The following is a 25,535-nucleotide window of genomic DNA, read 5'->3' as shown; positions in this document are numbered from 1 at the left end:
AACAATGGCTCTGGCCCAAATCTGAATCCTCTCAGGAGCTGTGAGTGGCGTGGACCCTGAGAACAAGCCTGGAGCCCAGAGCAACAGCCAGAGTGAGACACACAAAATCATCTGAAACCATGATGGCAGCTGGGTCTCCATCTGATTCTCTGTGTTGACACACATGTGGTCATGATCAATAACTTCAGAATCACAGGTTATAAACCACCATTCCCCCAGGTGACTGCAACAACCAGCACATGATCTTGCAGTCCCAGCCTCCCTCCTCCCATCCATCCCCTCGGCACCACCAGTGATTGTTCAAAACTCAAGTCAATCATAGCTCCACTTCAGTTCGTCAGTGGCTCTTGGTCAAACCCAGGTTGGAGTCCACATTTGCTAGATTGGTGTACGTGGTCTTTATGTGTATCTGATACCTGTCTCCTTGCTCAGCCTCACCTCATGCCCCTCCTTCCCTGTCCCCCCAGGTGTCCCTGTGCCAATACGTATAATTAGATGAGATAACAAGACATCCCTGGACTTGCACCCCAGTAAGCCTTCTTGTAGTTGTCCCCGCCTCTGAGGCTCTTGAGTTCCTCAGTATGTATGCACAAGACTTTCCTTTCCCAGAGCAGCAGCCCCCTCCCTGCCCCTTTCTTCCTATGGGTAATTCTGGCTCATGCTTCACTCTTCAGAGAGGTGCTATCTGTACAGGAAAATCATGGGCTCCAAAGTTGAAATGCCTGGCTTGACTCCAGGCTCCACCCTTTACTGCCAGTGCCAGGCCTTTCTGGGTGCACACAATGACAAGGTTTCTCAATTTGCTTTCAGTAAGGCGTAGCCAATGACCTGAGCAGTAGTGCTAGACTATGAGAAGGGTGTGTGTTCTTTCTGGGACTGACCCAAAAAACCTCCTCTTCATGACCCTTTGGTGCTCTCTGCCCATCTGTTGGCTAGAAGCTAAGGACCTTAAGACCCAAGACAACAGTGGAACCTTAAGATGAAAAGAGCCTGGGTCTCTGAATGCTCTTACAGAAGATCATCTACCAAATATCCACCTTAAGTTGTCATGTGAATGAATGAGAAATAAACTTCTATGCATTAAGATGGTCAAATAGGAGCTAGCGTAACTTTAATACATTAGCTTTGCAAGTTACTTAGTCAATCCGTTCCTTGGTGATAATGGGGTTAAGGGGATTAAATGAACTAATGCATTTGAAGTATTTGGCTCAGAGCTAATAGTACTAAGCCCCCAATATATGTTTGTTATATATTATTATTATTATTATTATTATTATTATTATTATTATGATCCCTCCTTTAAATAAGTGCTACTGTTCTTTGAGAGCACAGCAAGGGCCAGCCTGGTGCTTTTTCAAAAGCAAACATCTTACCTTTTAACTTCTTGCACATAGTCTGCATTTCTGTCAAAGAGGTGGGTCACAGAGTCTTTGATTGCTTCATGCTTGAAAGTAGAGGCTGTTCCAAAGACAGTCACATTGGGGACAGTGGAACACAGCTGAGCCACAGCTTGACCCTGGAAGGAAAAGACAATAGCTATGTCACACATAGGAGCCACCAGTTCATAGCCAATCTTGCTGGGTGTAGAGCAGGATTTCTCCATTGGCACTATTGATTTTTTTTTTTTTCTTAAGCAATGGAGTCTCATTCTGTCACTCAGGCTGGAATGGAGTGTGCAATGGTGTGATCTCAGCTCACTGCAACCTCTGTCTCCCGGGTTCTAGCCATTCTCCTGCCTCAGCCTCCCAAGTAGCTGGGACTACAGGCACATGCTGCCACACCCAGCTAATTTTTTGTATTTTTCTTAGAGATGGGGTTTCACCGTGTTGCCCAGGCTGGTCTCAAACTCCTGAGCTCAGGCAATCCACCCTCCTCAGCCTCCCAAACCTCAGCCTCTAAAACCAAGTGTTGTCTATTTCTGGTGTTCCATCTGCCATTTTAAGGAGGAAAACTATTCTACCAGAGTCATCTGTGATGTTAATTTCTGCCTATCATCTTATTTTCATGTCTTCATGCTGGCGGACTAAATCAGGTTGGCAGGTCAATTTATGGAAATGTTATCTTATCACCCATTGCAATTAAAGGAAATGTTGAGAGAATCATAGAATGTCAGAGTTGGAAGATCATCCAATTACCCCCTCCCCATGACTGCTCTATAGATAAAGGAAAAGACATTCAGAAAAGTTAAGGTTACCCATTTTTTCAGAGGCAAATCTGCGATTCCAAGTAAGGTGTCCTGGTTTCCAGTTATTGCCATTTTCCATTGTGTTATGCTGTCTACTTATTTTGACATTTTAAGCTAAGCAGGCTCTAAAGTTCATACCTAAAATAGACATGCTGCTGGCACATCCCCTTGGAGGTCAACATTTCAGAATATGGGCATGAACCTGAGACTCTGGACAGGCTATAGTTTTCTGTCCAAAGAATAGCATTGATATTTGTTTAATTCTCCTGCCTTCTAGATTTTATAAAACAAAGAGAGGACTATGTTTTCTAGGGAGTGTAAATATCAGCTACCAATGCAGCAATTCTCTAAAATTTGCTGGCCTCAGATATGTCACAGTTACAGCTCCATATGGACATGGCTTGCAATGATAACCTTCTTAGTACTAGGACAGGAAATTACAATTAGTTCCAGTATCCCTGTATTCCCTTCTGCCCTCTGTCCTTAGGTAAATAGGACATACATTCATTCAACTATTTTTCAGATTTCTATTCTGTACTGCTTGCACTGTGCTATGGATGCCAGAGTGTCCAAAGTGATTGGCATGTGTAAATCTCCAGTCCCAAGCTGCCCACTGAGTCCTGGACTTGCATCTCTATCGTTTTGGCATTTGTCTCCACCTGGCTGTCCCAAAAGCAACACATCACACTCAACTGATCCAAACCTAACTCGTGCCCATCTCTGAATGAACTCATTCAGAGATGAGTCAGTTTCCTACTGCTGCTGTAACAAAGTTCTACAGACCCAGTGGCTTAAACATCAGAAATTCCTTTTCTCACAGTTCTGGAGGCACAAAGTCTAAAATCAAGGTATTGGCAGCGTTGGCTCCTTCTGAGGGCTGTGAGCGAAAGATCTATTCCAGGGCTTTCTCCTTGGCTTGTAGATGTGCCTCTTGTCCCTGCGTCTCTCCTCTCCGTCTTCCCTGTGCCTCTTCTCCCTGCGTCTCTCTACTCCGTCTTCCCTGTGCCTCTTATCCCTGCGTCTCTCCACTCCGTCTTCCCTCTATGACGCTCTGTGTCTGAATTTCCCCTTCTCATAAGGACACCAGCCATATTGGATGAGGGCCCACTCCAATGACCTCAGTGTAACTTATTTGCCTTTGTAAAGACCCTATCTCCAAATAAAGTGACGTTCTGAGGTGCTGGGGGTTAGGGCTTCAACATAAGAATTTGGAGTGGTGGCGGTGGGATGCAATTTAACCGATAACACTCCTCTTACTGTGTTTCCTGCTTCAGTGGATGGACTGCACCATTCCCCAGCGCTAAAGCCAGGAATCTGGGCCGCATCCTGGCCTCCTCTTCCTCCCTCACCCCCACGTCCCTATATTCAGCAACTGCATTATCTCTTTGTCCTCGACAGCTCGTATGACTGTCTCTTAGTCTGGGTGGTCACGCTTCTCACCCTGGACTATGACAACACTCCTCCACGTGACCTGGCTGTTTCCAAAAGTCCTTCTGTGGTCAGAGTGACATTTCTCAAATACAACACTGAACATGTCACTATTTATTTTGGACTTCCCAATGTCCATCACAGCTTTCAGAATACAATGCACACCACCTAGTTTATCACACAAGGCTGGCCCCTATTATCTGACCCAGGCTTCCTCATTCACTTATTTCCTCCACTTTTCCAATCTCTACTCCCTAACACACACGGAACTTCAGCCACCACGACTAGCGTTTGCCACGACCATGGCATTATGCAGCCCTCAACCCTGGCATTCTCAGAATGACCTTTCATCTTACTTTTGTTTGTTATTAGAGACAGGGTCTCACTCTGTCACCCAGGTTGCAGTGTAGTGACTCAATCATGGCTCACTGCAACCTTAAACTCCTGGGCTTAAGTGATTGCCCCACGTCAGCCTCCCCAGTAGCTGGGACTACAGGTACATGCCACCACACCCAAATAGGTTTTTTTTTTTTGGAGACAGAGTTTCACTCTTGTTGCCCAGGCTGGAGTGCAGCGGTGCAATCTTGGCTCACCACAACCTCTGCCTCCTGGGTTCAAGCAATTCTCCTGCCTCAGACTCCTGAGTAGCTAGGATTACAGGCATGCGCCACCACGCCCGGCTAATTTTGTATTTTTAGTAGAGACAGGGTTTCTCCATGTTGGTCAGGCTGGTCTCAAACTCCCGACCTCAGGTGATTTGCCTGCCTCGGCCTCCCAAAGTGCTGGGATTACAGGTGCGAGCCACTGCACCCAGCCTTTAAATTTTTTTTTTTTTTTGTAAAGATGGGGTCTCACTATGTTACCCAGGCTGGTCTAGAATTCCTGGCCTCAAGTGATCCACCTATCTTGGTTTCCCAAAGCACTAGGATTACAGGCATGAGCCATTGTGCCCAACCTCACCTTAGTTTACTGAGGAAGAAGCTGAGGTTTATAGAGGGTACGTGCCTGCTCCAACACCACTAGAGTAACAGTTTGATCTGCTTCACTCCTGGCTGCCACACGTACCAGCTGAGCAACGTATTGGCACCTCTGTTCACTCATCTAAAATATTTGTATAGCAATAGTCTACACAGTCTAGGTTTACTGTGAGATTCTGTGTTAAAATGTATCCAAGTGCCTAGAACAATCAATGCTCAATACATACTTGCTATCACTACTCCTAAGTCCTCTCTGACTATTTTTCTTGGTCTTACTATATTCGCAGTGGCAGCATATCCATTATCCTGCCATCAGATCCTGCAATGACTATGCTATTTTAGCATCAATGCCAGTTTCCCCACATGCTTTCCTCCTTCTTATTTTGCCCTCCCTTCCTCTTTTTTCTTCCAATCAGAGCCATTCCCACTCAGTCATCTCCATCCCCAGGAATCCTTTCCAGCATGCCAGATAGAGTCAGTTGCCCTCTTTTGTGCCCCTGTTGACTTGTGGTTCCTTTCTCCCAAAGCGTGGCTACCACGGCCTCTGTGGCTTCTGCCTGCCCCATCTGTGAGCTCTGTGGGGGCAGGGACTGTGTCTCCACTGGCCCTCTGCCTCTGTGCCCAGGGCAGAGCCTGACACACAGCAAATGTCTGGTAAAACTTGGTGGACAGATGCATGGGAAACTGGAGGAGTTGAGTGTAGGGGGGCAGCCCTTCCCAATCGTTTTGCAGCCTTCATGTCCTTTAGTGTTGTAGAGTTGGACTAAAGCGTAGATTTAATTAACCTATGCAGGTTCTGACTCAAGCAGAACTTCACTATTTCTGTTTTAAAGAAAAACATGCACATGGTAAAAAAAAAAAAAAAAAAAAAGAGATAATATAGGTATTCCAGATCACTTATGTACTTATAACATATAATATGTAATAGATAATAAATATATAATTACTTATAACTAGAATAGTGTACAATTTATATATAGCCATGATGTGTATATGTATAATATATACCATCTAATAATATAGAAATAGAATTACTAATAACACAATTAAAATTAGTATGCTATATAAGTATTATGCATAATATATAATAATCTATACTATTACCTAAAGATTAATGGATGGAAAACATAAATTCATCACATGTTTACTTGCAGCCTTTCTGTTCTCCATCACCTGTCTTAGGCAATGAGAGGCCCTGACAACATCTTCAGTAAATGTTAAATAACGCTCCGCATTCTGTATTTAAGCGGAAAAGTGCCTTCCCACACATTTATAGAAAATCCGTGTCCTCCCTTCCCCAACTCCTGAGGTGAATGCAGGATCAGCAGCTCATTTATCCTCTTTTCTCCTACGTGCCTAGCAAATAGCATGGACTCAATAAACATTTGTGGAAGACAGAATGAACTTTCAATAAAAAGGACCTTGCAATTTACCTCCAGAACCAGAACATAAAATGAACAAGACAATCCATTCTCCCCGTCGCGGCAGTAAATGATGATTTGCATGCACTTGTTTTTAATGGATTTTCCTTCCTTCTTTCGAACGTAAGAATTCTGCACCACATCTGCCCTTCTCTTCCCTATGGCTAACAATAGAGCATTAATAGCAGCTGCGGCTTCTTTTGTCCCACCATGGGGCAGATACTGTACTAAAGTGCTTCGTTAAATCCTTAAACCACCTTTAGTGTAAGTATTTTTGTCTTCTTTTCATATCTAAACATGGGGACTCAGAGAGAAAAAGAAAGTTGGCCAAGGTTACCTGGCTTGTGAATGATAAGGCTGGGAATCAAATCCAGGTATCCCTGACTTCAAGGCCACTCTGCTATTAATCTTCTTATCTGTGCAGCTAAGCACTCGAGTTGCCATCTTAGAGACAACTGCGGGTCTTTGCCATCAATTGCTCTTCGGATGACTTTGTCTCAGGTTCATATGGGCGAAGAGATTTTCAACCAGATGTTAATCAACTCAATCCTTATTGCAGAGCTGCGGGAGTCTCCTTAAGCAGAGCACAGGCAGCAGGGAATCCAGGGACTGTGGTAACAAGGGAGCTGATTTGGGTCCCTGAAACATGACCCTGATCAACAGACTAGCCATTTAAAGCAAGATCATATTCCAGCAAAGCTAAGCATGTAAATGAATGATTAGAGGACTGAATCCATCTCTTTAAAGGCTTCCTACACTGCCTGGTACATATTAAGCACTGAGTAAGTAGCAGTTTTTAGCTATAACAGTTTTGGGACTGGGATGGGGCCCAGCTGAAATTCTTTTTACCCACTAAGTGGGAACGTAGGCTAGATCATCCTACCAGTGCACTGAGATTCAGGATTTAGCATCAGAAACTCGACTGAGTAAGGACAGAGAATGGATGGCTTAGGAAAGTCTCTGTAATGTAAATACCGTCTACTCCTCCAGCCTTGTTTCTCACCATATTCCAGAACTCTACCTTGACCACAGGGAAAAACAATCAATTCTTCCTAAGTGCCACCCCCTCTTTCACTGCAGGATCTTTGCACATACAGTCCCCACTGCTTGGAATCCTCTTTCCTGTCTTTTCTCCCAGTTTATTCCTTGTATGCTTTGAATCTCAGCCTCTCTGTTACTTCATTGAGTCATTCATTCCATCACTACAGTGCCTTTTTTTTTTTTTTTTTTTAATGGAGTCTTGTTTTGTTGTCCAGGCTGGAGTGCAATGGCACAATCTCAGCTCACTGCAACCTCTGCTTCCCCGGTTCAAGTGATTCTCCTGCCTCAGCCTCCTGAGTAGCTAGGATTACAGGCGCCTGCCACCATGCCCGGCTAATTTTTGTGTTTTCAGTAGAGATGGGGTTTCACCGTGTTAGCCAGGATGGTCTCAATCTCTTGACCTCGTGATCTGCCTGCCTCGGCTTCCCAAAGTGCTGGGATTACAGGAGTGACTACAGTCCTATTTAATGAGCATCTCTACTGGATCAAATATTATCAGAGGTGCCAGAAATATAAACAAGTTATTTATATATATGGTCCCTGTCTTGGAACTTGCATTATAATGAAGATGACAGATATTAATAAAATAAATAAACCAGTAAAAGTACAATTATACACCTAAATCATGAGAATGAGAGCACCAATTTCACTGAACCACTAGCAAAAGACCACATTGGTGTGCTATGTTTTTGCACATATGTAGACAATGAGGGGCATGCATTAAAGTGGAGTGTGTGGGCATGTCAGGGGAGATAGATAAGGAAAAGGAAAGGACTCACCTGTGGTCAAGTTTCTCAAATGGGTTGTGTGACTAGGGGCAAACTCATCATCTCTCTGTGCCTTGGTTTCCCTTTTTCTTTTTTTGAGATGAAGTCTCACTCTGTCGCCTAGGCTGGAGTGCAGTGGCATGATCTCAGCTCACTGCAACCTCTGCTTCCCGGGTTCAAGCGATTCTCCTGCCTCAGTCTCCTGAGTAGGTGGGACTACAGGCACACACCACCATGACCAGCTGATTTTTGTATTTTTATTAGAGACGGGGTTTCACCATATTGGCCAGGTTGGTCTCGAACTCCTGACTCGTGATCTGCAGGCGTGAGACACCACGCCCAGCCGGTTTCACATTTTTAAAATGGGAACTTGGACTTAATGATCTCTATGGTCTCTTCAGTTCTAAGATTTCTTGATCCCATTGACTAGTTATTTAGCTGGGCCAAAAGCAGTCTATTTGGAGAAATCTCCCAAAAAGTATGAAAGTTGAGTCACTATCTCAAGTTTGATGAAAATGGAACTTTCTATTACTAACTTGACCATTTTCAAGATCATCTTACAAACAGAATTTTGTATATCTCTTCTAAAAGTTGTTTTCACTAAACAGCTCATGAAAACCACAGATCATTAATGTAGTCAAAGAATGGAAATGAATGAGCAGAATGAACTTGTGAATGTTGGGAGAGGAGACCTGGAGGAGATGGTGAGGTAAGATTTTCTTCTTCCAAAGATTGTCAGTTTATTTTTGCATCTTCATCAACGCATGGAGGTACTTAGATGAGCAAAAATAACTGAAAATTATCACAAAATCAAGTCCATTGGATGCATGAGCCATACTTACGTTTTTCTTACAACAATGCAAGCTCCCATATTGAGGTTTAGATACAGCGTCAGAAACATTTTTTTCAGATCACGCTGTCATTTGTCTGCTCAACAATTCAGGGACTCAATTGTTGTAAGAAGAAGAAATTCAAACCCCACTGTGTGGGCTGATCCATGTGACCTGCCACCGAAGGCAGCAAAGACTATTCTATGTTCTCACCGACAATGCTTCAAGCGTCAGTCAGTTTTTCTTTTTCTTTGTTTGTCACTGCAAAGCTGTTGACCTACACGTGACATGTGCTGTGACACACAGGTACTGAGAATTTCAATGGCAGGAAGTTACAGGGGTGCACGGCTGAGATAGGAGAGAGGGAAGAAAAATTGAAAAGAGTGGGACAGCCATTTTTCAATAGATCAAAATATAAGTATGGACAATTTTTTTTTTTTTTTTTTTTGAGACAGTCTCGCTCTCTTGCCCAGGCTGGAGTGCAGTGGTGCGATCTTGGCTCACTGCAACCTCCACCTTCCGGGTTCAAGTGATTTTCCTGCCTCAGCCGCTTGAGCAGCTGGGACTACAGGCGCATGCCACCGTGCCTGGCTACTTTTTGTATTTTTAGTAAAGACGGGGTTTCACCTTGCTTGCCAGGCTGGTCTCGAAATCCTGACCTCGTGATCCGCCCTCCTTGGCCTCCCAAAGTGCTAGGATTACAGGTGTGAGTCATGGCGCCCGGTCTAATTGTTTTTAATCCCCAAAAGAAGTAGACATATTCTTTGGGAAGACTTGGTGGACGGTGTCTTATTTTTTTCTCTTTTATTCATTGTACGGATCCGTGCTTCTCAGTGTGTGGTGCCAGAGCCGGCAGCCTCAACATCACATGGGGACTTGCTGTAATGCAGATTCACAGGCTCCACCCCAGATGTATGGAATCAGAAACTCCCAGGATGGGACCCTGCAGCCTGAGTTTGGACAGGCCCTCTAGGGGATTCTGCTGCAGCTCAAGCTGAGAACCACTGACGTAAATCATTACGGTAAATCATTGGCACATTCCCTGTGATTTAGAGGAGAAAGGTCCCATGATGCTCAGAATATCTGACAATCAGATATTTTATTTAAAAGCTGGATGCAGCCTGACTATTCGTATATAATTACACATTCCCTGGAGAATCCTAACGTGCTGACGGTGCTGAGATGCACTGCTCTATAAAGGCATCCTTCTTCTAATGTGCTCAATTACGGCATTGTAACAATCCACTTCCTCTTTTTCTAGTTGAGGCTGACATCAGAGTCTATGGGTTTAGCGTGTGGGATCCTGTAGATCAGGGCGTGACCATCACAGTCTTCTGTGATCAGAGAAGCAGGAAGAGAAAATCAGCCCTCATCCCCATTAGCAGGGTCTGAGGCTTTTGATGCTTGGCCACGGTGCACCGGGTTTTCCTAGCCTGTCACAGCTCTGCTCCAGCAAGTGACTGCAAAGATGACAATGTAAACCTTTTCCTCTGGTTAGACTGCTCTCAGCTCATTGCAAAGGTACTGGATTAAGAAGCAAGTGAGGCAAAGTGGTGAAGCATATAGGTTGATTCATTCAACTCCAGCTGCACAGAGCTTACTGTGTACCTGGCAGGGCTCAACATACCCTATAAATAGCTCATTCGATCCTCATCATAACCTTCATGAGGTAGGTACTAATTCATCCTCATTTCCTAGATAGAAGAACTGAAGCACAGGGAAGTTAGATAACAGCCTAAAGTCACAAAGCAATACCAGGGAGAAGATCCGAATCCAAGTAGTCTGGCTCCAGCTTCCACAGTTTAACCACTGCCCTACGCGACAGGACAGTTGTGGGTCTGCAGGCTAAAAGGAGAGAAGGAAGGGGAACCACCTCTTCCTGGTAAGTTACGTTTTGTCAAGCACTATGCTGGGTACTTTACACACATCCCATTCTATCCAGCCAACATCATATTGCCATCTGGAAGAAAGGCTCCGAAAGAGCAAGGGGATTTACTCAGAGTAATCTTGCCAGGATCATTGGAAACCGAGGCTCAGAAAGTCTAAGTACGAGCAACTGCAAGTGATGAGGTTTAAATGCAAGCCTCCTTATTGCTGAGCCCAAGTTCTTTGTGCTTTGTTACCAACATCTAAGGCAATGAAACAGAAAATGTAATGATGCAGAGGTTGCGTACCGAGGTAAACCTTCTGGCTCTCATACCTGAGTCAGTCCAGGGCTCTCATTACCTGGTTGATCTCGGGCAAGGTGAGCCTAGCTGAGTCTCAGATTCCTCCTCTTTAGATGGAGGATGATAATGGCTACTCCATAAGGCCAGATGTGGGTCAGTGTGGGTAACACATGTGATGTGTTCACCTGGGGATGGCCCAGAGCGGTTGCTCAATAAGCTGGTTTCATCCCCTTTGTCCTCCAAGACCACCTCTTCTGGGAAGCCTTCCCAGAGTTCCCCAGAAGAGTTCATCTATTTCTGCTTTGTCCCAGACTCATACATGTCACCACCCAACCATCCTTTACTCTGTACCCTAATTCTCCTCTCCTGTTTGCTTCTCTTCTCTAGTTTTTTGCCCTCCCCTCTCCTCCCTTTCTTCTCCCCCCTTCTCTTCTCTGTCTCTCTCTTCTTTAAAAATTTCTTTTATATCTCCCATTAGGCTGTAAACTCCTTGTATTAGTCTGTTCTCATGCTGCTAATAAAGATATCCCTTAGACTGGGTAATTTATGAAGGAAAGAGGTTAATTGACTCACAGTTCTACATGGCTGGGGAGGTCTCACAATCATGGCAGAAGGCAAAGGAGGAGCAAAGGCATGTCTTACATGGCGGCAGGCAAGACAGTGTTTGCAGGGGAACTCCCTTATATAAAACCATCAGCTCTCGTGAGACTTATTCACTAGCATGAGAACAACACAGGAAAGACCCACCCCCATGATTCAATTACCTCCCACTGGGTCCCTTCCACGACACGTGGGGATTATGGGAGCTACAGTTCAAGATGAGATTTGGGTGTGTACACAGCCAAATCATTACTCCTTCAGGAAAGGACCACATTTTACTGCCTTTATATCCACAGCTTTTATCTACTGCATAGGTCTCAGTAACTGCAGGAGAATGGAGGAAACAACAGAAGAGTCAGAAGTGTGAGCAAAGACAAAAGCAATCAAAAGGACCCACAATGTAGACCAGAGGGCAACTGAGGGCTAGGGCGGAGGATGTGTGTCCTTTCTAGGAAACTGGAGGCTTGGAAGGAAGGTTCAGTGGCTGCACAGTCACCTCCCTTCCTTTATCCCTTGATTGGAAGTGGACGAGGTCTGCCCACTGAGATACAACCTGTTGGTAGCACGGTTACAACTTTACATCTGATGGGGGAGATTTATGTGCATGCCAAGGGCAAATATTTTGTTGTTTTGCTTTTCAAGCACGCACATGGAGTGGAGAGAAGGGTAAGATGAGGGTGACAATGGAGGGAGAAACATAGGAAGAATGTTGGGATAAAACAGATGTGGGTGTAGAAATACATTCCACAAAGAGCCACCAGAGCTGGACTGTAGCGCTGGCTCTCCCTAGGGCAGTTTGCAGATGCTTCCTGAGCTGGACTGAGTGAACTTGGACCTGTCCCTCCCTTTGCTGATCACACCCCACACCCACCTGCAAGCAGAAGCCTGCTTCCAAGATTCAGGTCACCTGTGGGGACAGAAGGATGTGTTCACGAAGGGATTTGGCAACAATGACTCCCACTCTGCATATAAACACGGCTGCCAGCCAGTGCCTAAGATGCTTGATCAGGAAACCCCTCAGCTGGGTTTCCCGACACCCAGTCCTCATGGAGCACAGCAGGCAGCTTCAGGATCAAGGGTGGGAGGGAGGTGACTTTTGCTTTCCCAAAGCTTCTCCTAGGAGGTGGCTCCATGAGCCCGGGCCTATGGGATGACGCATCAGTGATAGTCCCTCCTCTGCTCTAGCCGAGAGGGAGGTCAGTCCACTTTCGGACTGTTGACTTTTTGAGGGTCAAGCCAGCACAGAGTTTTGTTGTTTGAGCAATAAGGACGGGCAGCCCCGAGATAGGGAGTGGGAGAGGAGCACTAATATGGCCCTGGAGGAAGAGACTGTGGGAGATCCCTGCTTTCAGAACAAGACCCAAAGCAAGCTGGCTCTGAAGGGAACCTTGAACACGCAGGAGCAGAAAACCTGAGTTCTGATCCTGCTCTTGCCATTTCAGGGCTTTGTAGCTTACGTCCCTCAGATGTATGGGAAGGAAAGGAGAGAGTCTCCGAGGATCCTATGTGATGGTAACTTGGCACTGGGAAAACACGACAACATGGACTTTGGAGTCAGGCAAACCTGAGTTTGCAGCCTAGCTATGGCACTGACAGGCTGTGTGACCCTGGAAAGCTACTTCATCTCTCTGAGCCTTAGCGAACTCACATGCAAACAGGTTAGTATACTTAGTACAGTGCCAAGCATAGTGGATGCTCGATAGATTTTAGGACCCTGCTCTCTCTCGCTATTATTATTATTTTTTTAATACAGGTTTTCACACTGTTGCCCAGCCTGATGTACAGTGGCATTGATCATAGTTCACAGTAAACTCAAACTCTTGGGCTCAAGCAATCCTCCCACCTCAGCCTCTCATATAGCTGGGACTACAAGCACTTGCCACCATGTCTGGGTAATTTAAAACAATTTTTGTGTGTGTGTGTGTGTAGAGACAGGGTCTCACTATGTTGCCCAGGCTGCTCTCAAGCTCCTGGCTTCAAGTAATCCTTTCACCTCGGCTTCCCAAAGCACCGGGATTACAGGCATGAGCCACCATGCCTGGCCAGCTCTGCTCTTCTTACTCTAAAGACTGTATCATTCCCTGTTATGATCTTCGGTCTACTAATTCCAGATTAAATAGCTATTTTTTCAGGCCCTCTGGGATTTCTGATTGTCAATGGCAGGACAGGGTTGGAAAGGTTCAATCTGTAACCATAGCTGCCCCTGCTCTACCCTACCACAGTTTTGTGTGAATTAGAAAGACAGGCTAGTATCTGTTGCCAGGCAGAACTGTGAGCCCAAGCAACCAGAGTGTGGCCATCTCTTGCTTGCCCCATGGTTTGGTGTTTTTGTGCAGTGTACAGCCTGTCCAACTGCACATGGTAACTCTGCTAATCAACCCTTGTAGAGACCATGTCAAGGCTTGTGTCTGTCATCAACAATACTCTCCAAGTGAGGGACACCATGCATGGCCACAGGACAACCCATAGCCCACAGACTGACACATTGCTTGACAGTTGGACTCCAGCAACCGTGGAGCAGGCCAGTCCACCAGATGGCAAAGTCCCCTTCACAGGGCTCTAAATCAAGGAGTGTAGGAGTATTAGAGTCACTTCCAGGCTGGCTGCCTTCCATGTAGTGCATTTGGATAAATTTCCTGGATGCTTATATTTGCATAGTGGGATGCCGGATTCTCATTTCCAGCCCAATTACAATTTGTACCCACAGTCTGAAGTTGTGGTTTTGATGAATGCATCTCTTTCAACCAAAACAAAACAAAAACAAAATGAAAAAACAACCAAACGACTGAAACTACTATTGTGTAGGGTGACCATATAATTTATTATCTAAATTGGGACTCTTTTTGAGAATGAAAGGGGATGCTATTATTAATTCCCCTTGATCAACAGGCACAAACTGTGTCTTAGGCAAATTGGGTCATAGAGTCATCCTAATATTAAGGCAAGGAAAATAATTAATAGGGTGACCAGGAGAGAAGGGCAGAGGGGCAGCATCAGTGGGACATGGATTCTGATCCTTGGATCTACTGCTAAGCACTTGAGGGAACTTGACCTTGTTACTCTGAAGTGATAGCCTTAGCTATAAAGTTGGGATGATATTACCTACCTCACCAGGTTACCATGAGTGTACAACAGACAAGTGTGCATACAGCCTTGCACAGAATCAAACACAAAGTAGGGGCTTAGGAGATGGAAGCTCATGTCCCCTACTCCTGTCTTTACCCATCTCCTACAATGCCTGTACCCTACACACAGGGATTTGTACACCAGCATGCAGCAGTGCCTGGCAGAAAGCAAACGCGCTTACTTCGGACGATCGTTTTCACAGCTCAGCAGCCTGCCTTCCTGCCTGGCTCGGGTGTCCGTGTTTGCTGAAGGCACCTCATTAACAAGGCCTCTCAACAGGAACAGGAGCCTGACCTTGGTTTCAGCACCTTCTGATGTGATCAAGAATTCCATTTCAAAGTACCTGCCCTGAACATGAATGACTCAAACGCTCACATCATTGCTCCATTTCTGCCAGTCCTTGGAGATCAGACATCGGGACTCTTTCAATGACTTTAGATCCTGTGGCTGAGGTTCTGTTCCAGGCGGGACAGGACCCATCGCAGCTGGAAGGTGACATCGGAGGCTTCTGGATCAGAGTACGTTTTAACTGTCAGTCCTGTAGGGAACTGGAATGCAGTGGCCAGGTCTCCAGACATAAATTCCTACTGGGATGTTTAGTTCTATTCATTTCACCTTTGCCACCTTTCCATTCTCAGACCTGCCTTCTTTGTAGGACAGGACCCTTTTCAAAGCTCTTTGTCCTGCTGTTTCCTACCAATGACGAACTTTCAAAGTTAACTGGCTTTCTTTGTGAATGTAGTAAGAGTAAAATTATTTCACTCTTAATATTGTTTACCAAGCCATCCCCCTCGCTCAAAGAGCGGCATCACCAGGACCAGTGCTGTCGCCAGTCAGCTCTTATCTGGAGCCCCTGGTACACAGACAAGCACATAGAATTTGTTCATAAAAACACGGAGATGAATGAGTGAATGGATGAACGAATGATGATTTCTTCACATTTTCCCCTCCTTTGATATCTTAGTAATGCAATGCCCTGTTCCTTTCATGGTATCCTCTCTGTCTCAGAAATTTTGCATGTTTGTGTCTTGTTTCATTCAGTGGACATTTATGTGCCATGTACCTAAGTGCCATGCACTGTGAATCTACTTTTTTTATTATTATACTTTAAGTTCTGGGATACACGTGCAGAATGTGGAGGTTTGTTACATAGGTATACACGTGCCATGGTGGCTTGCTGCACCCACCAACCCATCGTCTACATTAGATGTTTCTCCTAATGCTATCCCTCCCCTAGCCCCCCATCCCCTGACAGGCCCCGGTGTGTGATATTCCCCTCCCTGTGTCCATGCGTTCTCATTGTTAAACTCTCACTTATGAATGAGAACACGTGGTGTTTGGTTTTCTGTTCTTGTGTTAGTTTGTCAAGAATGATGGTTTCCAACTTCATCCATGTCCATACAAAGGACATGAATTCATCCTTTTTTATGGCTGCATAGTATTCCATGGCATATATGTGCCACATTTTCTTTACCTAGTCTATCATTGATGGGCACTTGGGTGGGTTCCAAGTCTTTGCTATTGTGAACAGTGCCCTATGCTGGGTAGGTTCTAGGAACACGAGGTGGCATGTTCTAGAGGCAGACCACCTGCGGAAGTACCCCGATCACATTTACTAGATAGCTGGCATTGGGCAAATCACCTAAGCATTCAGAACTTTTGTTTTTGCCCATGTGCATGGTATTGGTGCCTCCTGAAGGTGGGTGTAAGGAGTGAAGGAGATGGCCCCAGTAAGGGCTTAACACCCTGCCTGGCAGCAGCTAATATTAATGGTAAGGACGTCAGCTCCTTACCTGTCTCTCTAACAAGATCATGGACCAGGCATGGTCCCACATGGGGCAATCCCACATGGGGGACCAAGATGGAGGCAACATGAAGAGCATTGAAAACACAGCTCTGGAGACTCTTAGGACCTAAAATATCCATGAGTCACCCACTCCAACCTCCTACCTGGTGCAGGAGGAGCTTCCTGACTCAGCTTCCTCCTGTAATATTTCCAGGATGAAAACTAATGAGGCGGAAATGGTGCACTAATTGCCTCTCTCGTCAGCCGGTTCTATTTTGAGGTACCTCTAATTGTTAGAAGGTCTTATTTATAATATGCTATCCTCAGCCTTCCTGTAAATTTTGCTCTTAGGAAGCATGACACACAAAACTATAGGCTTCTATGTGTCATATCCCTTCTTACTCCCTGTTGATATTTCCACCACGCTCCTGCATCGTGGATCTTCTCTTTTCCAATCTGAGCATGTTTAATCCCTTCAACTCTTCTCTTTGGCAAATGGCACTACATCCAGGGGACGGTGGCCTGGAAGGTGATAACCCTCTTCCACGTGGCACAGCAGAACCATCTCCTTCCACTTGGACATCAGCAGTTCCTGATATTTCTTTGTTCACAGCCTACTTTTGTATAACACAATTTTGGGTAGCACACTTGACTGATAAATTCAAATAACACTAAAAACTTAGGCGAGATTACATTGCCATTCACAACCACAGCATAACAACATCTCACAGTCTCTGCACTGACACTTAGTTTTGCCACTTGACTTTAGAACTTCTTAGTCGTCTGACTTGGCTCTTTTGATGCGTGTGCACAAGACCAATGTCTTACATGGTCCAGTAAAAGGGTGATCTTCCTCAGGCAACAGCCTCAATTTAGTACTCACAGCAGCGGTATTGCACGTTACACTGCTTTTTTGAGCTCTATCATGTCCACACTTTGATGGACAGGCAAGACATGCATACTCAGTTGTACCAAAAATGAAATGTACACATGGGTTAAAATATGGTGGTCCACTTTGCCAAAGTTTTGAAGTGCACAGTTAGCATAGGATGAGGGCAACACCTTTCCAGGACCACACGCTTATACATCAGAAGCATGGGAAGACCGAGGGAGAGGTGATTGGTTTGGTTTCTGTCTCCCTTCCACCTCTCCTACACCCACTGCTTTTGGCCACTATTTAGTGGTTGCAGGTCACAATCAACAAAAGAAGTTAAAGGCACATAAGTCACAGTTTAAGAGGTTTTTTCCCCCTGCTTTCTCATTCTCAAAAAGCTCTTGGCATGACTGAAAGCAATTACTTCTCCAAGAGCAGCAGAAACTGAACATATTAGTAAGTTCTCCTGATACACGTAAACATCAGAGAACGAAATGCTGCATTTTGCAGAAGGACCTACTCTGACCTCTACTAAGCTCTTTATAAAAAGTATTATGAAAGCAACATGTCTATGCCATTGTAAATCATGAAATTTGGAAAATACAAAAAACTGTAAAAATGTCAACTACAATGCCATATCTCAGAGATAAACACTCTAAATAATTTGGCTTATTCTGTTACAGTAGTTTTCTAATATGTATTATCAATATTTTTTTAATCCACAGAATTGGAATCACACTGAATACACCACTACGTACCCTGATTATCTTTTTCTTTCTAAGCTCACATTGTGAGCATTATTGTGGGCCATGACAAATTATTTAACACCCCCATTTTGAATGGCTGTGGAATATTTTATTATCTAGATATACTACAATTCCTTTTAACCAACTATCTTACAAGAAATTATGGTGTTAAACTATTGTACACTGTATTTCAGTGAAGATTTTTGTATACATATCTTTGATTCTAAGTTTCAGAAGACAGAGTCTAAGTCCATCTTACCTATGACTGTATACTTTGTGTCTAACTCACTGTTGCCAGAACTGCTGATGCTCAGTGTTTGCATAGTGACTGGCTGGCTGTTTGACCAACTCTCTGGTTATCTCTTTAGAAGATATTGCCAGTAGTGAAGGTTGCATCCTCTCTTTTATTAGTATATGGCAGCCCTACCAGTGTGAAATCGTGAGGTCAAAGGGTTCAGTAAAATTCTAAAGAAAATATTTGGGGCAGTAAAGCAAGAATTTCTGTCACTGTGGTTCACGGAGGGATCAAGTGGAACCTGGTGGGGCTGTTCCTGCTTTGGTATTGGGAAATCAAACACAGTCACTGGCATAATGGCTTACAAGCTGTTTTCAGTCATGAAACTGTGTCTACATGTAGCTCACATTTTGATGATAATGTACTCATTTATTCTACGTACTAATGTATCCTCCCCTTGTGTAATTAAGAATGTCATTATCACTACATAGGATAAGTAAAGTTCATCCATTTGATTTGATCCAACACTTGCCAAGCACCCACTCCATTCCAGACCCTGTGGTATGTGGTGGAAACACAGAGATGCTAAGGCCCATTCTGATTTCAAGAAGACCCCTCTAGCACAGGGAGACCTGGGATAATTGCACATATTAGTGCCTGGGATATACAGGCAGTTAATGCATAGTTGCTGGATGGATGGATGCACAGATAGATGAATCTAACAAGGGTAATATCAGGAAGATAAGGTAGACGGCATAGAGGCAGAAGAGCGGGAGGGGCTTCCGAGAGGAAGTGACGTTTAAATGGTGAATAGAAACTTGCCAGGCAGAGGAACAAGGGGAGCTAGCTTGGCTCTCCCGGTGGAAGGTTGGACAGTGCAGAATTACATGGAGACGATGAGCGGACAGGCCGGGCTGAAGAAAAAGCGACTGGGGGAGGGGATTATGAGGAGAGGTGTTTGTGTTCATCTTGGCTGATCATCAAAGACTTTTTCAGAGGGTTTGACTTTCCCCAAAAGTGGCCCCTAGACTAAGAATGTGGGTGCATGCAGTTTAGCTGGGATGGGTCTCAGGAAGTAAGATGAACGAGTTAAGTGTGGTGAGGCATCGAAGGGAGGAAAGCCTACAAAGTGGCTTACCCCTGTCAACAACAAAGCTGTATTCTAGTGGGGTCTCTCTGAGAGGTGACATAGAACACCCCTCCTAACTGTCCCTTGGAGGGGGAGCACGCTCAGGAACGTATCCCCCACTCTCATCCCGCACCTGCTGAGGGATGCTCCTGTGGCATTCAGTCAGGACTCTTGCAACCTGCCTGAGCGTGGGCCAAATTGCAAACCAGGACACAACCTCAGGCAGAGCTGCTGGCATCTGCCTGTGTGAATGGACACTGTCAGCGCCGACCTCAGGGACGAGAATATGGCTGTGTCTGCTACACAGCCCAGTGGCCAGCAGGCTACATCTTAGCAAGCAAGCTCGGCGACTGGGAAGAAAATCCTCTTCCAATGACTTAATCTTGATGGCAAGTCCTGCCTGGGATGTTTGCAATTTCCAAAAGCCTTGCCAAGTGCTTTCTTCCTGCTTTTCACATAACTGCCTCCTTGTCTCTGCCTAAATGTCACCCACTCAGTGAAGACATCTTTGATGATTTAATGTGCCGTAGGTCTCTCCGCCTGATATTCGCTTTGATAGCATCTTGATCCTTTCATATGTATGTGTTATATATATACACACACACACGCACACACACACATTTATCACATGTGTATGTATGTGTATATGTTTGTGTGTATATATAGCCATCCCCGGTATCCTCGTGCGATTGGTTCCAGGAGCCCTGGATACCAAGATACCAAAATCTACAGGTGTTCAAGTCTCTGATATAAACTGGTGGGCCAGGCGCGGTGTCATCCCAGCACTTTGGGGGGCTAAGACGGCCGGATCACCTGAGGTCAGGAGTTTGAGACCAGTCTGGCCAACATAGTGAAACCTCATTTCTAATAAAAAATACAAAAAGTAGCCAGGCGTGGTGGCGGGCACCTGTAGTCCCAGTTACTCAGGGGGGCTGAGGCATGAGAAGCACTTGAACCTGGGAGGCAGAGGTTGTAGGGAGCTGAGATCGCGCCACTGCACTCCAATCTGTGCAACAGAGCAAGACTCCATCTCAGAAAAAATAAAAAAAATAAAAAATAAACTGTGTAATATTTACATATAACCTATGCACATCTTCCTGTATACTTTAAATCATCCTAGATTACTTATAATACTTAGCACAATGTAAACGCTATGTACATAAGCTGCTATACTGTATTGTTTAGGGAATAATGACAAGGAAAAAGTCTGTACCTGTTTAGTACAGATGCAACTATCCATTTTCAAAAAATATTTTTGACTTGTGGTTGGCTGAATCCACAGATTTGAAACCCATGATATAAGGGCTGGCTACATCTTATTTATACACACATGCTATGTGTATAGTATGTATATGTGGGTGTGTGTGTATATATTTGTCTGCTGTATAGTTATGTGCCTCTCTCCCTTACAGACGGTCCTTGAGGACAGTGACTTTTGTTTGCCATCGCATTCCAGATACCTAGCATGCCACCTGGCACGTAGTACATGCTCAATAAAGATCTGCTGGGTGGCCCAATAAGGTCCACCACCTGTCTCCTGCTCTCTCTGGCAGAGGAAGGCAGAGGCAGTTTGGTCTCCCCGCTGGTCCTCCTCCACAAGCCCAGACCTCCGGGCCTAATTGTCTCCCCATGCTGAGGGGTCGTGTGGCTGGGGAGGGACCCTGAGTGAGCATAGGTTGTATGCAAATATTAGAGCAGTTTTTATCAGGGACCAGTTTACATAAGGGACAGGGAGTAGACTGGCCTCTGTTTGGCCCCGTGAAGGGGGGTCCAGATCTGGCACTGAGCACACAGCCTTTTTCTCATTGTGGGGATGGGCTCGAGACAACAGGGCTCCTTTTAGCTGCTGCTCTTGAGGCTTAAAATATTTCCCGTTCTTAATGCATTCCTGACTGGACGTATCTCCTAATCAACTCAAATCCTGGCTTTCGGCCTCATTGGTGTAATTAATTCCCTGGAAGGTTTAGAACTTTCTGTGGGAGAACTCAGGGGTTCCTGGGAAGCAAGGTTTGCCAGATACAATTTGTATTTGCTAAATCCAGCATCTCTCCTGGGGATCGACCTTCTGTTGGGGCTCTGGAGATCTGGGAGTAACGTGCTCACCTCTTTAAGCTGGGGCATCTTGGTGCATCCTCACCACCCTGCCAGCCCCATGAGCTTCACCCCTGCCCTCCCACTGCCCAGCTGGCTTCTCAGAGGCCAACATGACCCTATATACGACTGAAAAAGACAGCCCATAGCAAGGTCACCTTGATGCTCCCAAAATAGTTAAGTGGGCAGAGGCAATGAGCAGATGGGTAGACCCATACCTGCTGTCTCCTTTCTCATTTCCTGACCTATCTTTGTGGCTTAAAACACAGGATTTGAGAAGGACCCATTTGAGTGTGAATTCTACCTTCATCTTTGCCAGTCGTGTGACTTTGGGTGACTGGCTTTATTTCAGTAAGTTCTGAGTTTTTAAAACTCAAAATGAGTTGATGAGAATACACTATACCTCACAGAGTTGTGAACAGAAATAAAATAACGAATACAAAGCACTGAGCAGCATGCTTGTCAAAAACGGAACGTGGAAAAATACATTTCCTTGCTTAATTTTACATATATATTATGCATACAAATTTACATGGTAAAATTTGAAAAATTGCTAGTTGGTATTATCTTGGAATTCACTCCATCCATCAATTTATCCACCCTAGGAGTTACGAATAAAACTCAATTCGTGGAGCTGGGAGTAGGGAGAGTAGAAGTGTTTTAGAATACTGACATTACAGGAAGAACCAGCGCCCTCATGATTTATTTCTAGCTGCCTATCTCACTTATCACCACCTGCCCCTGGCTTTTGCCACACCCAATACTTGCAGCTCTCTCAAAGGATCATGTTCTCCTGGGCTCTTGTGCCATGTCTCTTGGCTTCCTGGAAAATTCCTGTTTAAGAACTCTGCTCACCTATCATTCCCAACTCCGCACAGGAATTCATCATTTTTTTCCTGTGAATGACTTTCGTTGGTTCTGTCATTGCAGACTCCACACTCCATGCACATATTTAGTTGCCTGTTGGTCTCCTCCAGAGAACTGGGAGCCCTCTCAATGCAAGCACTGTGTCTTACCCATTTCGTCTCTGCAGGGGCTTGCACAGGGCCAGACACAGAGCGGGCACCCGTCTATAGATCTATAGGACTCTGTGTCAAACGACTCTCAGGTTCATTTAGGCCCAAGAAGAGTTTTTAGACTTTCTCCTTGGAAAAGAGCAACCAGATTGATTTTGAAAGCCCTTGGTAGCCTCTCCCGATGGGTACAGGCTTAGACGCCACTGAGTCTTTCAGAAAAAGTGAAGTCCAGGCTTTTCCTTGCAGGAGTTGAGACTCGCATTTTGCCGCCATGTTCCAACCCCATGTAGAGCTCCAGTTTCCAGGCTTTTTCACATGTGCAGGAAGCCCACACCTTTCTCCCTCTGTAAGAACAATGAAGCCCACTCTGAAAAGCAGTTTCCAGGAGACAGGGCGATATCTTGACAGAATTGTCAGATCTTTGACATAGAGGACATTCCTGTAGCGTGGACAAAGGCTGACATTTGTGAAAGAGAAGAGGAGGTAGTAATTTATGCTTCCAGTGTCCCATGACTACCAGTAGGAGGGTGACGATCTGTCATGTGTAATGGGTCAACAAGGAGGAAATACACTTGGGCATTCCTGCCCGATGAGAGAGTTCCTGCCCGATGAGAACATTTCTAAATGCTCATAAGAAAACGTATTATTGGCCAGGTGTGGTGGCTCATGCCTTTAATTCCTGGCACTTTGGGAGGCCAAGGCAGGAGGATTGCATGAGCTCAGGAGTTCAAGACCAGCCTGGACCAAATAGTGAGTTCCCATCTCACCAAAAAGTTTTAAAAAATTACCAGGGATGGTGGCATGAGCCTGCAGTCTCAGTTACTTGGGAGGCTGAGGTGGGAGGATTGTTTGAGCCCAGAAGGCTGAGACTGCTGTGAGCCATGATTCCACTACTACACTCCAGCCCGGGCAACACAGCAAGACTATGCCTCAAACAAACAAAAAAATGACATGTTATTGGTGCATACAAGGCCATTTGATTTAATAGTTAACTTTTAAATCCACGTAGCTTGCTTAAGGTTTGAAGCTAAAGTTACTGTAACCCTTAAGATGAAGAGGACTGAAAAAAGTGTGCAACAACCATGCTTACGTAATTTGAATATCTGCCTTCTGAAATCCATGCTGGATTGTGTAATAAGATGATTTCCAATATTACATTTAAAAATAGCTAAGTATGCGTTACATTCTAGATCCTATGCATTAAATGAGTGTTTACAAATGAGGAAGCTGAGACTTTGAGAGGTGAAGGAATGTGGCCCAGGTCCCACAATCATCAAATAGCAGGGCCAAGAGTCAAACCCATATGTGCCAAGTCCAGAGCCCTGACCACTGCATTCTCCTACCACGGGAGTAAACATATTCATCACTAAGTTCTGGTGTATTTTACAAATACAACTGGTCTGTAGTATTTTCTTCTGAGATGCAAAACCAAGTGAATGTTCCCAGGATGAGGAGCACAGATCTGAATGCCAGACAGATTTTATGGACACAGAATAAAAAAGAAACTGAGGAAGATGAAGAGCATCTAGATACTCTTTATGGGTTGTTTTTCTTGTTATTTTACACCATGGAATGCTCCTGATACTCTAACTACTGGCTTTATGCTACAGAGAGAGGTCAGCCCTTCCACCAGCGGGGCCAGCATGCAGAGATGTTTAAAAGGGGAAGAGGTCATAGGTTTAGTTTTGAAAGATTTTGAAATAATCATTCACATGGGCCCTTTTACGAGGACTTCCCTGACTACCTGCCTCCCCACCTAATATGCTGGACTGCCCATCTGCCTGTATGAGCAAACACTAAAACGTGTACAAGATAATGATTCTGTTACCTATTATCTCTGATGTAGGGCATGATATTGGCATAATCACAGGCACCATTCACTGCAAGCTCTCTTGGAGAGCTAATGATTGCATAGATTATCTTGTTAAACTTCACAGCAACCTTAGGAGGGGAGATGATTTGCCAGTTTTACACATGAGGAAACTGAGTCTTAGAGAGATGAAACAGCTGATTAAGATCACCCAGCAAGGTGCAGAAGCTAAGATGCAAACATAGGTCAGTCTCAACCCAAAGACTCTTACCTCTATGCCATCGTAGACATAAGTGAACATACACTCATTTGGGGATTGACATGAGTAACAACACATTCTTTAACTCCATATTTAATGTGCTTTGCATGTTCTAAAGCCCCTGCATGCAATGACGGTGATATTGAATTCTTATTGAATTGCTGAACATCTGGTTCTGTTCCAAGTGCTCTGCATCAGTGGTTCTCAAACTTGAGCACGCATTAGAGTCTCCTGGAGGGCTCATGACAACACAGATTGCTGACCCCACCCCAAGGTTGTGTACCACCCAATCACTTACTGTCGTTTTTCTCTATTCTCCTTCTCACTTGTCATACTCTGGTCAGTTTGTCAAATGCCCAGGTCTCATGTTGTTGCCCACTCTTTTATTGAGATGGAGTAACTCTCTGTCACCCAGGCTGGAGTGCAGTGGCGCAATCTCGGCTCACTGAAAGCTCTGCCTCCTGGGTTCATGCCATTCTCCTGCCTCAGCCTCCCGAGTAGCTGGAACTACAGGCACCCACCACACGCCTGGCTAATTTTTTTTGTATTTTTAGTAGAGACGGGGTTTCACCATGTTGGCCAGGAAGGTCTTGATCTCCTGACCTCATGATCTGCCTGTCTCGGCCTCCCAAAGTGCTGGGATTACAGGCATGAGCCACCACGCCCGGCCGTGTTATCGCCCATTCTTAAAACACTCTACCCTTTCCCCCTTCATTCCCTTCACCTCCCATTTCCTCCTCCTCCTTCAGACATCAGTCCTCAGTTTAGTCCCTGAGCACAGTCATCTTGGGTCCTCTAGACCAGGTGCTTACATCCTCATGTTCTGCGGCAGGTTTTACTCCTCCCTGTAGTACCAATCACCACTGCCATCGATGACTAATGTGCCTCTTTATAAGTCTGTATCATATCCACAGAACTGCAGGCTTCAGGAATATGGGATGAGACCTGAGTTTGCTCACTATGGAATACCCAGAGACCAACACAGTTACCCCCAGGGCTTGTACTTGACAGATGCTGAAAGAAAGAGATGGGGGTGGGGAGTGGAG

The 25,535-nt window shown here is 45.1% G+C and overlaps 1 protein-coding gene across 2 annotated transcripts in view; it reads right to left on the bottom strand.

Moving 5' to 3' along the window:
• Positions 1-25,535, bottom strand: part of VAT1L (vesicle amine transport 1 like) — a 187,127-nt gene that overhangs the window by 113,864 nt on the left and 47,728 nt on the right. For both annotated transcript variants that reach the window (XM_005592608.4, XM_074026752.1), the window contains exon 4: positions 1,374-1,516. In XM_005592608.4, coding sequence (XP_005592665.1) covers positions 1,374-1,516 — 143 coding nt within the window. The remainder of the gene's footprint in view (positions 1-1,373; positions 1,517-25,535) is intronic.

This window comes from Macaca fascicularis, chromosome 20 (assembly GCF_037993035.2).
Source record: "Macaca fascicularis isolate 582-1 chromosome 20, T2T-MFA8v1.1".
Lineage (NCBI taxonomy): Eukaryota > Metazoa > Chordata > Mammalia > Primates > Cercopithecidae > Macaca > Macaca fascicularis.
This window is presented reverse-complemented; position numbering and strand designations above follow the sequence as displayed.